This window comes from Rhinolophus sinicus, linkage group LG03 (assembly GCF_036562045.2).
Source record: "Rhinolophus sinicus isolate RSC01 linkage group LG03, ASM3656204v1, whole genome shotgun sequence".
Classification (NCBI taxonomy): domain Eukaryota; kingdom Metazoa; phylum Chordata; class Mammalia; order Chiroptera; family Rhinolophidae; genus Rhinolophus; species Rhinolophus sinicus.
The window spans coordinates 12,010,511-12,026,985 of NC_133753.1; the positions used below are offsets into that span (position 1 = coordinate 12,010,511).

Here is a 16,475-nt window from a genome sequence, read left to right on the forward strand (position 1 = left end):
TGAGCCTTACTCAGTGATGCCTGTGGCCCCGCAGCATCACATGGGAGCTTGTCAGAAATTCACTCAGGTCCCACCCTGCAGAATCAAAATCTGCACTCAAATAGGACCCTTGGGGACTTGTGTGCACATTAGGGTGGGGAGCATGACCTGAAGAAACAGTTTCCTGCCACAGGGGAGCCTGCCAGCAACCACCCACCACAGCCAGCCCTGCCTGAGCTGTGCTGAAGGTACGCGTTCCCGTGGTGTGCCTCAGTATTCAGGTGGGACGGCCCCGCCTGGCCGCCACCTTGTTTTGATTTGTAAGGGTATCCGGCTTCACTTGGGCTTTTTAAAATCATGCTCTATAGAGTTGCTGAAGAAAAATTCCTTCGGCACCTCATCCAGAGAAGCTAGTGTTGTGGAGTAGGATTTTGGCTGGAAACTGATGGACACTGGGGGAAAGGAGGGAAGGCGACACAGCTGCAGCACTTGGTAGGGCGGTGTCTCGGAGCATCCAAGGAAGTGGGCCAGCCAAGTGGACGCTTGCTGCCCACTCACTGGCGTTAAGACTGAAGTGTTCAGAAAGGAAAGTGCAGGAAACAGATGGAGCAAAGGGGAGAGGCCCTGACACATTTGTGGGTGCTCTCGAGCAAAATGAAGTTTCTGAATCCAAGAACAAGGACAGGCAGGGCTGGTATGACATTCTCCATCCCTGATCTGTTGAGATTTTTGGGAAACCTCAGTCTCTTAGCACCGATATTCTTTCCTGCCCCCAGAGTGCTGAGAACGCACAGCTCCACAGACCTTCCAGAAGGGAAAGCTGTTTCCTTCTGAAGCCACAGCCACATGAACTCAGCGTTTACTGCTAAAGAACCAAGATAGCTGGTTCTGCGGTTATGGTCATTTCTTTCCCATTAGCTGCTGTTGCACGACTCTACCGCCAGCTCTGGGGCAAGGCACTGAAGTCTGCACGCTGTTATCACCTAGAAGCTTCCCTGACTCCCGATCACCCACTTAATTGGGGGTGAGTGGCAGGTGTGGCGGCTCCAGAACCAGGATGAACTGCTTGAGAAAGAGCATGCTTTATTGGACAGGGATAACTGCACATCATGTTCAGAAAGGTACACAGGAGGTTTTGCTAATGAAGAGCAACTGGGACGTGGATTCCTCTGGGCATCTTCCCCAACTTCATCCCTCTAAGGGATAGGGCACCCCAACCATTTCCTGGAAGGCAACTGTGGTTTGCTAGAGATAGAGCCCCTCAGGGGTGCCTTCCTGTTTTTTATAAAGAACATTTTCTTTAGATTTTTTGAAGTCTTCATTTGTTACTTTCATTCTACGTTCTCTCAAGGCCATCAGACCAGCTTCTGTACAGATTGCCTGTAAGAAAGAGCAGGATATTCAGAGAGTGAAATACTTTTATTCTAATAATTCAGAGAGCTACTGTAAGACTCTCAGATTAAACACAAACTGCTCAAATCAACTTGGTGAAAAGGTTAGATTTTTGAAAACATTTTAAGCATTCTAATTATTTTCTCAAAGGATCTGAGGTAGCTTCGACTGGAGTAATTAAGGAAGCGAACTGGCCAGGAATTGAGGCCCTGGGTTCTAGTACTGGCTCAGGTGTGAACCAGCTGTGTGGCCAGGCAGGTCAGTATGTTCTCACAGCTCCACTTTCGTTAAAGGAAGCAATACTTCTGGGAAATAGATGAAATTATACTCAAATTTAGAGGCAACATGGAGTGTACGTCCATTTCATTTGCTGACAGTCATTAAAAAAACACGTATTATGGTTATATATTTAAATTTCAGTATAGTATTCATTCTGATATATTTATTTTCTCAATTACTTGCCAAAAGTAAAACGAAGCAAGAACCCATGCACATGAGATAAAAACAAAATGCTGGTACTGAAGTTTCTCCTTGGTTATGGCCATCAGGACATTTATTCCAAATGGTTTGGCAGAAAACGAAGTGCACAGGAAGATAAACGGGCAAAAGGGTAAATACTTGGTAAAGGAAGGTGGTGGGTCCACGGGTGTTCACTATGTCGCAACTTTTCTGAAGGCTTGAAATTTTTCAAAGTAAAAAAAGTTGGTATAAAACTAAATAATTTAAATTTTAAAAAGAAGAGAGCTTTTCCTTCCGAACTAAGACACTAATCTAGTTCTATAGATGCCAACAACATGCAGTGCGGCGCCATCCCATCCCTACCTCACCGTGGTATTTATGCCCAATGGAAACCCAGGTCTTCCTGTAAAGAGCAGGATGTACCCACATGCAAGGCGGCCAGGCTTTGCTCTGAACGCTGGTCAGGACACATCCTCACTTCTGTACACATGTGATAAAACCAAGAGGTACAGTCCAATCCGGGTGCTCACCTTGATGTCAGCACCAGAGAGGTCATCTTTAGCCATGATCAGGTCATCCAGGGTGACGTCATCAGCCAGCGTCATTCTGCTTGTGTGGATCTGAAAGATGCGCTTCTTGGTCTTTTCATCGGGCAGCGGGAACTCGATCTTCCTGTCGATGCGGCCTGCAGGTTAAAGGTTCTCTCAGCCCCAGCCCTGTGCTGCCCCAGGCGCTGCCCCAGGCTCTGACCCAGGCAGAGGCCTCAGCCCGTCTCCTCACGTGCACTTGCAGTCAGTGCTTTGGGAAGCAGGTCCAAATCTTAAAAAGTGAACATTCGTCTTGGTAGTTTGTAAATTTTTACATTTGAATTCATCCCATTTAAAAGAAATCCTCTCTGCTACCTTCAGAAAGAAATGAAAGGAACAGTTCCTGAATGGCACCGTTAGTGCAAAAGAACAGATCAATCCTATTTTCCAAAATATTATGAAAAAGCGTAAACAAATTAGCTGCTGCTGCTTTTGGTGTTACATGAATGTGGAAAATGACCCTGAACTATCAGATGAATTCTTCCGAAACAAGTTCTTGAGGCTTAAAAGGGAGTTTTGGGGAAAGAAAAAATCCCAACATAAGACTGGAATTGAAAGAGCCAAGCTGCATACACTACATCCCGCTCTTAATTATAACTGAAGGGGACGTAATTTGGTAAGTTATTCTAAGTTTGAGTGCACTACTTGCTTTTATATGTGTGATTTTATAACCCCTCCCAAAGAACACTTAATTCATACACAAATGGGCATAAACACAGTGATTCTCCATGATGAAACAAAAGCAAATTTGACCTGGTCTGATAAGTGCTGGGTCCAGAGTTTCTATTCGGTTTGTAGCCATGATAACTTTTACATCTCCCCTTGAATCAAATCCATCCAACTGGTTCAACAGTTCCAACATTGTTCGCTGAATTTCTCTCTCACCACCAGAATTTGAGTCATATCTTTGGAAAAGAAAGAAGGAAGGAAGACCCAAGTGATCTCCTGGTAAAGGAGAATTATAATAAAACACCTCAACATTCTCGTCTCAACGCACGTCACACCCTCAGTTATTCTAGCAAAGCCATCAGCATACACTCCCAATGGCCAGGTTACACATCACACTATTTTCTTTGTAGCAGTTTTCATGCCTGAAGTTATATCATCTATTCTGTCTCCACATTGGTGTCCCCCAACTTGACCATGAGCTCCTTGAGGGCAGAGCGGGTGCTCAAGGCACGGTTACTGACTGACCAAGCTCCAACATTCACCACTCCTGGGTACTTGTTACCCAGTACTTGGAAGAGCTATATATAGTAGGAACTGTGGCAAACCCATGTGCAGGCCACACAGGGAGTGTCCAATGAGCGCTTGCTCAGAAGAGCTACGTGGTTTTTACCTCTAAAGGATGCAAAACAGGTGAAAGAAAGTCTACCTTTTTGTCCCAATGGCATCAATCTCATCAATAAACACGATGGATGGTGCGTGTTCTTCAGCAACTCGAAACAATTCCCGAACGAGTTTCGGCCCGTCGCCCAGATACTTCTGAATAAGTTCAGAGCCAACCACTCTCAAGAAAGTGGCTGAGGTTTGGTTTGCTACTGCTTTGGCTAATAAGGTTTTACCTATTTTAGATTGAAAAAGACAAAGGGAAAATGTCTCAAGTGCTGTTTTAACTTAAAAACTCTTCTCACTACCACCTTAAATGGACATAAACAACGGGCGATTCCTGTGGTGAAAGGCACGCCACCACTCAGATGTCTGCAGTTCTGTTCTCCCAGGCCCTCCACGTGGGCCGACCCAGCACAGACCCTCTTGTGAACAGGGTTTCAAGTCATTCGTCAAATGACCGCTCTTCCTTTGTAATTTACACAGCAGTGAACTGCCAGGTCCTGGGCTGCACAACTTCCTCTGCTCCGTTAAGTGCATAGTGAGCCAAATACGTCTGTGTATTTTTATCTTCATGCCATTTACTCATCCGATATTACACTCAGTACCAATGGGCCAGGAGAATGAACCTAATCTGAACACAGGATAGCTCTTTTTTAAGTCAGTGGCTATCCGCGATGGCTCTGGTGCTTGACCACATTCCAGATGAATCTATGAGAATCTTCAGGGCAGGGACCAGGCATCAGTACTGTTAAAGCCGTGATTCCAAGGGACAGCCAAGCTAGAGCACCCGGTGTTATTTATTCCTATATACTATTTTTAATAGACTCACATTACTGTTATAAACACCTGACAGTCTTATGTTCCACAGCATATACATCTAGTATGTTCACGTACAGAAGAGATCTCGGGAGTTATAAATGCATTCACACTAAGCAGGCATTTTGGAGGGGGAGTGCCCACTGTTGTGTTTTGTTGTAATCCTTACTCTTGTTTTTGACACATTAACTCTGTGCAGTCTACGATTTCAAGTCTAAGTTCAGTTTCTTAGTGCATCAATTATACAGATAAATCTACTTTTACGTAATAGGAATATTCCCAGAGGAGTAGCTTATTCAAAAATCCCAAAATGTTGCTTAGATCACCTGTTTTAAACTAGGGATCCTCCTCAACAGTTAAGTAACTAACTAGCTAACGCTGTTGCTCTGAGATGAGCCAAGTGCCTGCCAAGTGTCAACCACACAGCATACATACCTGTGCCAGGTGGGCCATAGAGAATGACCCCCTTAGGGGGCTTTATACCCATCTCTTCATAGTATTCAGGATGAGTGAGAGGAAGCTCCACAGATTCCTACAGAAAACACTCAGTGAAAATGAAAGCCTTTCTTACCGAAGCCATCATCAGATTCATGAATTGGCATCATAAATGTATCTCATTTTCAATAAAAACAAGCTAACATGTCAGTTACTCTCATTACAGACAACGTGCTTGACTTCCACCAGCAGCAAGGACGCACTGAAGAGACACCTGTCCCTACTAGCGCTCCCAGCACCCATCCCCTTTCCTAACAGCACCCAATTTCCTTTGACTTTCCAGCAAAGTCAATCTTGAGCAACAGTTAAGCCCTTTCTCACAAACAGAACTTTAAAAAGCTAAAATTCACCCTTTGCAAATTTAAACTATAGACAAGCTGGCAAGACTTTTCTGCCTGCTGTTACCACCTAGGCCATTTCCCAGCTGTCTGAGACGTCGGTCACAGTGGAGATCTGTGATAGCAGAATGCCTCCCCTACAGATGAGAAACCCACAGCCATCCTGAACGCCCACTTCCCCCAACCTGAGGATCAGGGCAAGGGCTGGGATTATGTTCTAGACCCCACCACTGTGTAAGTGCCACTCAGCCTACCCCATACACCATGGGCACTTTCCAGACAGCCACAGTGGAAGTCAACACAATTGGAAACATTATATATTCACACAGGAAATTATTAAACATGTAAAAAGTATTAAGTTGCAGCTGCTGCAAGACCATACAATTTATTATTTCTATTACCTAACTGAATATCAACAAATACAAAACACAGCTGGCAAGCTCTGAGTAAATTACTGATCTGATCAAAAATGAAAAAACAAAACATGCAAAGCAAGTCCGATACCATAAATGAGACAGCAGTAAGAAACCAAAAGTTCAAACCCCCAGCACTGGCTCCTAGATGTACCTTAATTTCCTGGATTTGGTTGTCCAACCCTCCAATGTCAGCATAGGTCTCCTGTGGGGCCTTTTCCACCTTCATCACTGTGACCAAGGGGTCCGTGTCATCCATCAGCACTCCTATCACGGCATGTACCTAACACGGAACGTTAAGCGTTAACACGGGAAAAGGGCATCACACAATTGGTTCACAGTAAAGCAGTACCGATCGCCTGTGGAAGATCCACTTCACAGGACGGTGGGCAGACACAAGAGGAGGAAAAAGCTTTGGAGACACGACTCACCTTGTGGTTGAGCAGGACCGAGCAGCCCGGCTCCAGCAGATCTTTGTCTACAAATGAAAGGATGCTGACGTAGTGTTCTGAACCCACAGATGTAGACACAATGGCGTGATTGTCATCAATGATCTCTTCCAAGGTTCCTACTGACATTGGGGTCCCCCTAAGATCATCCACCTTTGATCTTTCCTCCTGTGGAAGGATGCGGAAAAGGAAAAGCAGGTTAGACCTATAAAGCGGACAATGCTGATAGTTCACTAGGTTTACAAAGCAATGCTTTTAAGAGACAGCTAGTAATGCATAAAAGCCCGAAAGTTTCAACTGCTTGAATTTCGGGTTTAAGTAGAATTCAATTTGTAAAAATAAAACAGTAATTTTTCAATTTACCTCTTGCTTTTCTTCTAAAGGCTTCATTTGTTCCTGATTTCTAATGAATTCTTCCTCCATGAGAAGAAAGTCTTTAATTCTCTCTAACTTCAATAATTTTAACCGGCACTGAGTGTGAGGTGTCACTGCAATTAAAATAAGTTTTATTATACTTGAATCTTGAAGTTAGCAATTAATGCAATTTATTCTTAAGGGGAAAAAAGTTAAGACTTAGTTGGACAGACTCTGAAAAATTAAAAGTTTGGTGACTCTATTTAAGCAGGTGCCTAAATGCCAAAGGGAAGGAGAGTTGGGCAGTTACAAGCAAGAATGTAAAAATGGGAATGAGGTCTGTGACCAAACAGCTAATATATATGAAATATGCTAACTGAATTGCCTATATATATATATATATAAAAATAAAAAAGTCATAGATCCAAAAGATAGTTTGCTTTGGCTTATTGCTCCCCATAGGAGATAATAAAACAGGTAGACGTACTGTTACCTTGTTGCACACTAGCTGTAACACACCCTCCACTTGTAGGAGGATATTAACGTATGTGGCAAACATTTTTTTCATACTCCTGTGTTTCTTTTGGCTTGACTTCTCATGCCACACAGGAATTTTAACATTTATATAGATAAACCTGTCAATCTTTTCTTTTGAGGTTTCTGGGTTTCTTGATTTCTTCAAAAGATCTCTCCTTCCCCAACGTTAATAAATTTATTTCTACATTTTCATTTATTTACTTATTTTTACATGTATCTATAATCTGTCTGGCAAAAAGCAAGGGGTCCAATTTCATTTTCTTTCAATAGCAAACATTAATAAAAGATGCCAGCCATTTATGTTAAATAACCCATCCTCTTCCCTCTAAAATGTCACCTTTACCGTATAGTAATTAACCCTCTAACTTGACTGTTTTTAGACTTTCCATGCTCTTCTGGGACCTGATCGATCTATTCTTTATCAATACCATATTGCTTCATTACAGTAGATTAATGGCCATGTTGTTTTGCTGACTCCATTCTTAACCTAGCAGTATTTTTTAAATTATTTCATTTAAGCAGGAAGGGACTTGTTTAGATAGGGGTGGGGAGGTATTTGAGCTGCACCCTGAGGGGATGAGCAGCAAGCAGCCATGGGAAGGACTGGGGAAGAACATCTGGAAGCAGTGGGCACGGCCCTGACATGCAGATGGGTCAAAGTGCACAAGGCAGGGCAGTGTGACAGTCCAGCAAGGGCAGTGGTGGGGCTAAGGACGGGCACGGGCTGGGTCGCGTCACCTCGTCTGAGTTTTAGTCTGTGTTCAGTAGGAAGCCATTGACAAATTTTATGTTCAGACACCCCATGATGTGACTTCCAACACAATGGCATTCCATTTCTTCATGAAATAAGTGTGTTTCTAAGTTACTCCAGCTCAGCCTGAATTTTCTAATCTCAAACTGTACTTTTAACACACTAGAGGAGCTGGTTAAAGGAAACTCATGGAGTTTCTTAAAGTGAGACAGTCATATACTGTTAAAACCAAAATATAACCTTTGTTCTAACCTAGCGGAATGCCGCACACAAGAGTTAGAATAATCACACATCAAATATATGGTGATGGAAGGAGAACTGACTCTGGGTGGTGAACATACAATGTGATATATAGGTGATGTATTACAGAATTGTACACTTGAAATCTATGTAACTACTAACAGTTGTCAACCCAGTAAACTTAAAAAAAAAAAAAAAAATCACAGAACTAGAGTTTCAGCCACCCCCCCACCCCACCCCCATTTCTGGTCTCCACATTCCCACCTCTAAGCTACATACACAGAGTCAATAATCGGAAAGACAGCAAGGAAGAACCATGTCCTTACCCAGTGGCAGTTTGCTGGCGGCATCTGGCCCCTTTGTTTTCTTCTTCTTTTTCCCCACTCTGGTTGGTACGGGAGGTTCATATTTCTTTTTCTTGTCCTGAGTTATCACAACAGCAGGGGTGTGGGGGGGGGAATCACTCAGAAGTCATATTAAAACAAATGTATTCCTTAGGACCATTACCAGATGGTAGGATTTTCCTTTTAGGATGCTATGAAAAACTGTTCTTTAAAAAAATAAAACCTAGCTTTTACATTCCTACAATTCTAATATGTGAATGTGATTGATCTTTTTATTATACACAATGACAGATTATTCAGGAAGGAATAGAGAGGTCATAATTCAGTTACATGCCAAAACTTTGAGTTGATATAATTTGAGACAATTCTTCACATTTCAGGATATTAAACACTAAAATTACAAGCAAGTTCTTTTCACACTTCTGTAATGTTATTTTACACATTTATAAGTCATTAGTTCATAAATTCCTTTTTGACAGGTGAATAATTTTTCTGAATCTGTCTGTAGGCCAGGCTGGTTAAGTAACTACAGGATCATCTATTTTGCATTTTAAGATTCATGAATCCCCCCAGCTGAGATCTATGACATTCCCCAGTTTGCTCACATCACAGCCACAGCTGCCTTCCGTACCTTGTCATCCTTCTTGCCACCTCCAGGGCCATGACCACCACTCTGACTTTGACCCTGTGAAAAAGTCAGAGGTACAAATTCAGAACATGATCCCTTCAAAGGAACATCCCTTTGACTTTCCTGTGATTCTAGGATATTTCCCCCTCATTTCAACATTTCTGAACTCAAGGTGTACTTGTGCACGTTTAGCATGGTAGAATTTCTTTTTTCCTGAAAAGCTGTTAGTAGAGTAATGGTGTGCCTTGTAATTGATTGCATTTTAAATCAAGGACAACTCTATTAAGAAATTGATGTAACTAGTGTATCATAATAAGGCTAAGAGTCTGAGACCCACCCCCCTCCTTGAGGGCGAGGTATAGAGCGTGGCCTTCTTTAATATAAACTACCTGATGACCACCAAGAGTTTATTATGTGGAATCAGGCCATCAAAACTAAATCATTTTACCGATTCAACAAGTATTTATCATTCATTTACTCCTTACTAAGATCACACCAAGATACAGGAGACTTTCATTTTAATAGCAACTTATAAACCACCCCCTCCCATCCCTAAAGCCAGGGGCTCGGCTCTCAGGCGGGTGTTTTTTCCCCAATTTGAAAAACTGAATCAACTTAAGGTATCAAAAACTTAAGTGTATTAATAACAGTGGGATTTCTGGTTTTAGAATACCCTTCAGTACAGAACACTACTTAACGCAATGTCTCAGAAATGATGGCATTCTAAATGAGTAACAGTGAACTTACTCGATTTGGGGGGCTCTCTCAGTACCCTCAAATCACTTCTATGTAGGCACCTCTAAATTAATACATTGCCAGCTTCCCTATCAAGACAAAACCACCTTATCATGGTTACCTAAAATAGTTAAGGTCAAATATATTTCCCCATGTGCAAGATTAAAACTTTGCGGTTTATTCTGAAGAAGGTAATTAAGGGCTCAGAAATGTTGGGAAAGTTATACTGCAATAGGCTGTCCAAATTACAGGCCTTTAACAATTACTTATACCTCTTAGGGAAATAAGCTGTTGACTGGGGCAGCTAATGTTTGTGCGGTACTTACTATGTGCCCAAGTCTGCACTAGACATTTTCCTTTACTGTCTCATTAATTCCACATAATCCTTCACGGTAGCGTTCATTATTCCTACTTGCTAGATGAGGAACATGCGTGTGCTCTCTCTCCTTAAAAACCTCCAACTACTCCCTCCTGTAGCATTTACAGTGTAATATGCCACCTCTTTAGCTGAGCATGCCTGACCCTTGCCAAACCGGCTGCAGGTTCATCTCCTTTCCAGGTGAACTTCCCAGGTTCATCTACCTTTCTCATGATCCGGCAAGTCTTGCCCCACCGGAGGACGTTGTTCTGAACGGGCCCCAAACGTTTTGATGTCTGGGGCATTTTACATGTTTCTCAGTCTCCACTAACACGTATGTTCATCACTGAGCCTTACTGTATACCACGCATGCACTAAACATTCTCAGGGTTATCATCTAATTCTTACAGACTCTGAGGTTGGCACTGCCATCACCTCTAATTCACATAAAAAACCAAGGCCCAGAGAAGTAACGTCTACTGTCAAAAAGCTTGTTAGAGCTGCACCCAGAAATCACTCAAGTCTACTGGACACCAATATCTGTGTGTTTCCCTACTGCATGGGTACCTGGTACACCACAGCAACGGCTCTAGGAAAGACAGACAGGGTTTGTGTTCTAGCACAGCCACTTACTGTGTCTTGCTTTCTTCCTTGGTAAAGTGAGGAGGAGAATAACCTCAAGGGACTGTTGTGAGGAATAATGAGAAAATGCTGTGAAGTGCCTGGCACATGCTTAGCATATTATCCCAAAGTCCTCAGGAGACTATGTGGTCTGACCTCGGTGTTCACTGCACAGGCTCAACACAGCCCCATCTCCGGCCCTTTGCACTTGCGGTTCCTTCTCTCTGGGCCGTGTTTCCCTCAGGTATTTGCAGAGGCTACTGTCTCCCTTTATTTAGCTCTATGCTCACATCTCACCTTCTCAGAGGGATCTTTGCTGATACGCTACCCATGTAAAACAGCCACCCTGCCCCATTCTATGCTTTTCTATAAAACTGCCACATAACAACGGCCACCCATCCACTTCCACCCCACTCCCTGACGCATTACCTAGTTCTTATTTTCTTGTCTGCCTTATCTAGAATGCAAGCTCCATGAAGGCAGAGACCGCCCCTCAAGCTCAGTCTCCATATCCTCTGCCCGTAGCATTTGCAGTGTAACAGCCCATCCCTTCAGCCTAGCATGCCTGACCCTCAAAAGGGGGCGGCCAGTTTGCTCCACGGTTAGAGCGCGGCGCTCACACCACCACGGTCGCCCTTTCGATCCCCACATGGGTCAGCGAGCTGCACGCTCCACAACTAGATTGAAGACAACGACTTGACCCGGCGCTGAGCTGCCTCCCCCAAAACTAGACTGAAAAACAACGACTTGACATGGAGCTGATGGGTCCTCGAAAAATACAGTTCCCCAATAAATTTTTTTTTCTTACAAGTGCAGGTGTTCAATAAGTATTTGCTTAATGAACTAACGAACAAATGCCGGCTGTTTTTATTACTAACGCACCACGGGACCTTTCCCTCCGAGTTGTTATAACAGCGTCAGTCGTTACGGCCTCCTTCACATGCCCCGCGTGGAGCGGCCTCCCAGGACTCACTGGGCTGTCCCCTCCTCAGCGGGAACGAAGCCTTCCCTGCCTCCCTCTGGTCACACACCCCTCCACCTGGGCGCCTCAGAAACCACTCGTCCCGGTTACGTGAGGAGGCTCCCGTCCCAACTCCCCGCGCCGACCAGCAGAAGAGCAAAACCGGGCAACCTGGCCCGCTCTGCAGCCCCAGTGACCCGCCTGGGGGACCCTTCGCGCCCAACCCCAACCCCAGGTCCCCCGAGCAAGGCCCGCAGGTCCGACCCGGCCCGCGGGGGACCTGAACACCGTCTCTGGGAGCCTCCGTACCCCAGGGAGACCGCGCGGGGGAGCGGGCGGGCCGAGTGCCTCGGGGCCGCCTCCTCGTTCCCTTGTCTCGGGCCGCACCGACTCCGTCGCGCCGCGACCACCACCCGAAACCCCTTAGTCACTCACCATCTTGATTCTGCTACTTGAGCAGCCGCTGCCGGAAGTGCATTCGCCACCGCGGGCCGTCAGAAGCGGAAGTTGCTGCTGACGGACGCTACGGGGGCCGATAGGAACCAAATCCCGCACGGACGAAGTCGCGCTCCAAGGGTTCGTGCAGGCGGGTTGGGGAAACGTTATCTTGTAAGATGTGAACCCTCTAAATACTTAACTTTTAAAAAATTTAAATCGCTGTCATTAGACTACTATAAACAACTTAAGACAATGACCTCGACTGTCAAAGTACTAGCACAATTGTGAAAATATAAAACATTTGAAACATGCAACAATCACAACTGGGAAGAATTTACTTATTGCTCCAAGAACTGGAGGGGCATTTGGAACTGCGAAGTTGACATATACTTTTGCACCAACATTTAAGTTATTATTTGGCCTCGAATTAATCAGCTTATCTGAGACTATCTTTGTCTGATGAGTTACCTAAGTTTTGTTTTTTTTCTGATGACTTGTGATGATGCCAAATGTCTTAAAATCCTCATCTTGCATCTAATTGGTAAAGTTTGTCATTTATTACATCCATCAGGACACTGGAAAACCGGCAAGCATCCCTTTGGCCTTTGGAAACTTCCGTAATAGGTGCTCAAAATGCTGCAACTTGCTGAACTGGAGAGATAGATATGTTTGATCTTATTTTTTGCTGCTCCAATTAATTTCTGCATCTTAGTTATGAAACACTAAAAATACTTCACTAATTAACACACAATAGGTGCAAAATACAGGAAATTACTTCTTCCTTTTCATTATCCATAAAATACTATAATGGAAAGTCGTTTAAAAAAATAAAAATAAAGTCTTGACACTCAATCTCCACTAACAAATCTGGCATCTCCGTGATAGATGAGATGATATGATGGGTTAGGGGCAAGACAACTCTCCATGAATGCTGAAAGCAATGCCAGATTTGTGTGGAACGTCTAGGCAACCTGTGTGAAACCTGAAGAAGTGGAGGGTTCCTGAGATTAAGAAACATAGGCTAATTATCAAAACTTAAGAAGATTTAAATTCTGGACGACAGTCATTAAGAGGTGGCTTCTTAATGCACAGCAAACATGTCCCTCTCTTTTCTCCCTCTGGCTGACTTTCTTAATATTCTCCACCCAGCCTACAGCATCTCTGCAACTCTCTCCCTTGCTACTTGCAATCTCCCTAAGTGCCTCCAAATAGTCTTTCTAACCCCCTCCTTGCTTTATCTCAGCAAATTATCATGTAGACTTAACCTCCCTGCTCTCCTTAGTTTTAGCTACATTTTATCAATCTCGGATTTCCCTGACAAAAGGGGCTTAGGCTCTGAGCCAGTCATGGAATATCCTTTTGTCTTAGAAAGAAGGGATGGAGCTGAGAAGAGGAAGGGAGGTTATGAAGAGTCACATTAATTACTTTTGTCTTGGTTACATGTGTGGAAGTAATTTTTTTGTGTGTGTAATTTGCTTAGCTTTGTTTAGACTATCTAGGAATTTAAACAATATCAAATTTCCCAATTATATATATTTATAAATGTACAAGTTGTACATATGTTTGTGGTTGAGTATGTGTGTGTATTCTCTCTATCTCTGTGTATGTATGTATCTATGTCTCTCTATATGTCTGTATATCTACACACATTCTACAAGTATCTAAACTGAACTTAGCATCTTCCCTTGGGACCTGTTCTCCCTCACCTGTATTTTATTCTGTCTAATGACACCAAGCAGAGATGTCGTCCAGAAGCCTCCCATCTCTCTCTCTCATCCACAGCCAGCTCAGTGGTCAAAGCTCATTGCTTTAACTCCACCATGTTTCAACATCTCACCTCTTTTTCATCGCAGCCTAGTTCAGAGCCCATTATCCCATCTCACAATTCATTCATTAAATAATTCCTGAGCACTTACCATGTGCCAGGCTCTCCTCCAGGGTCTGAGGATACTGCAGTAAACAAGCAGACAAAAATCCTATCCCTAATCGATGTTACAATAAACAAGTAAAATGCATAGACTGCCACACGATGATAAATGCTGTGGGGAAAATTAAACAGAGAAGAAGGACAGGGGTCATGCAGTGGTGGTGGTGGGAGTTGGTTTTGACTTTACATAGAATGATATGTGAGCAAAAACCTGAAGGAATGAGAAAGCTATTCAGCTATCTAGGAGTGGAAGGCTGGAAGAGAGCTTTCCAGGCAGAGGGAACAACCAGTGCAAAGGCCCTGAGGTGGGAGCTGTAGTGGATGGAGACTAGAAACACCCCATGTGGTGAGGAAGTCAAAAGATACGCAATTCCCAATGGATGCTCAGGGGTTAGAGTAGAAGCAATATTACCCCGCAATGAAGAGAGTAGCAGATTTTGGCATCAGAACACCTGGATCTGAATGTGGACATCATTACTTCCTAACTGTATTGGGTTCCCATGGGTGCTGTAAGAAATTACCATGAATGAAGTGTATTCCTTTCTGGAGGATCCATTTCCTTGCCTTTTCTAGCTTCTAGAGGCCACCTGTATCCCTTCTAGCCCCCTTCTTCCATCGTCAAAGCCAGCAACATTGCATCTCCTTGACTCTCCTTCCAATATCACATCTTTTTCTCTGATCCCCCTTTGACTCCCTCTTCCACGTTTAAAGATCTTGGCAATTACATTAGGCCCACCCAAACAATCCAGGATAATCTCCCTATTTTAAGGACAATTGATTAGCATCCACAATTCCATCTGCCACCTTAGGTCCCCGTTACCCTGTAACCTAACATATTCACAGGTTCTAAACATTAGGACATGGACGACTCAGTGGGGGTCATTATTCCACCTACCACACTAGCTGTTCAAACGCAGGCGTGTCACCTCCCTGTCTGTGCCTCAGTTTCCTCATATGTTCAAGAGAATAATAATAATACCTCAGATTCATTCCTTGTCCTCTTCAGGCCACCATGGCAGCTGGTTAGGTCAACTATCAGCTCTGGTGAGAGAATGGAGGGCAGGAAATGGAAACAGCCTCCCTCTTGGCCTCTGGTGCCTGCGGCAGCAGCTGCATGCCCACTGTGGCTCCCGAGCTCACCAGTCAGGACTAGTGTGGATCCAGCTTCCACAGAGTGCCAGGCCCCAGGGCTCCACACCGCCATTGTCCTCCCCCCCAATGGTGACAGTGACTTCTTGCTGTTGCTAATCTCCAGGCTGCCTCCTGCTCTGTATTGGCTTCTCATCACCTGCAATAAGTCTGGTGCAAATGCTCAGAGTGACTTCTGATGTCCTGGCTGGACGGTGGCGGATACAGCTTCCTGGGGAGGCAGGACTCCAATCCCAGGAGCACAGCCCTCCAGGCAGGGAGCTACTTCAGAGGTGTCCTGCTGGGCATACGTTCGGAGCTCCTGAAGTATTTATTGAATTGATTTGGTGGCCAAAATTGTTCTAAGCCAAGCCTAGTACAACAACAAAGGACCTAGTTTGGGGAGGGGTACTACTTGGGGTTAAAAAGCCACAGTCCATCTGTGAAGGAATGTCTCTGAGCCAGGCCGAGTGTGGGAGGGCAGGTCCTGAGCCTCACACCAAGTCTCAGCTGTGTGACCTTGGGAAGGTCCTGAAGACCTTCTCAGCCTCAGTTTTCTCATCTGTATAAATGGAATAATACCCACCTCGCAAGTCAAAGACATCAAGAGAGGAGGACGATATGCTATTTTCAAATTCTCAATGTTTTTTTGCCACAAGTAGGCGGAATGAAGGCTGAGGTATGTGGCTAGAGGTTCCCTAGCAGAGGCTGTGTTCTTCCTGCTCAGCAGCCCCTCTCAAACCTCAGGGTGCATCAGAACCAGCCAGGCCCCCAGCTGAAAGGCAGATTCTAGGACGGCTCCCAGAGACCATGGTTCTGTAGGCTTCAGGCAAGGCCCAGACACCTGCATTTTAAACCAACACCCCAGGTGACTCAGACAGGGCTGGTTCAGGGCAGTGGTCTGCAAAGCAGGATGTGCACACCCCAGCGGCCCGAGGGTCCATCAGCCTGTCAGAAGAAACCATCAGAATGTCTCTTCACAGGATGCTAAGTTTTTATTTAAAAAAAAAAAAAAAGCAATTAAATAGGCAGTCAACACAGCAGTCAGAGCGTGCCCCTCTCCCCCAAGTCTCCTTTTTGGCCTTGCAGTAAAAAACTGTGTGGTCTCAGTAAGCCAGCTAGCCCCTTGGTGGTGCCTCAGTTTTATCATCTGTGAAATAGGGGCCTTAATAGTTCTCCCTCACAGCATTCTT

At 44.4% G+C, this 16,475-nt stretch overlaps 1 protein-coding gene across 1 annotated transcript; it reads right to left on the reverse strand.

Moving 5' to 3' along the window:
• Window positions 1–1,045: 1,045 nt before the first annotated feature.
• On the reverse strand, window positions 1,046–12,312 carry PSMC1 (proteasome 26S subunit, ATPase 1). The gene is made up of 11 exons (XM_019744885.2): window positions 12,225–12,312; window positions 9,118–9,171; window positions 8,469–8,565; window positions 6,624–6,748; window positions 6,243–6,428; window positions 5,966–6,094; window positions 5,001–5,097; window positions 3,793–3,982; window positions 3,171–3,322; window positions 2,361–2,515; window positions 1,046–1,359 (listed from the first exon to the last, which is right to left on the reverse strand). The coding sequence occupies exons 1-11, from the start codon at window positions 12,225–12,227 to the stop codon at window positions 1,225–1,227; spliced, it is 1,323 nt and encodes a 440-aa protein (XP_019600444.1). The 5' UTR covers window positions 12,228–12,312; the 3' UTR covers window positions 1,046–1,224.
• Between the last annotated feature and the right edge of the window lie 4,163 nt (window positions 12,313–16,475).

What these genes read in the sequence shown, in the direction of transcription:
- PSMC1 (XM_019744885.2), bottom strand. An exon ending in CGCCAGCAAACTGCCACTGG is followed by an intron (nt 6,749 to 8,468) that starts GTAAGGACATGG and finishes TTTTAATTGCAG; the next exon opens with TGACACCTCACACTCAGTGC. An exon ending in GATGCCATTGGGACAAAAAG is followed by an intron (nt 3,323 to 3,792) that starts GTAGACTTTCTT and finishes TCTTTTCCAAAG; the next exon opens with ATATGACTCAAATTCTGGTG.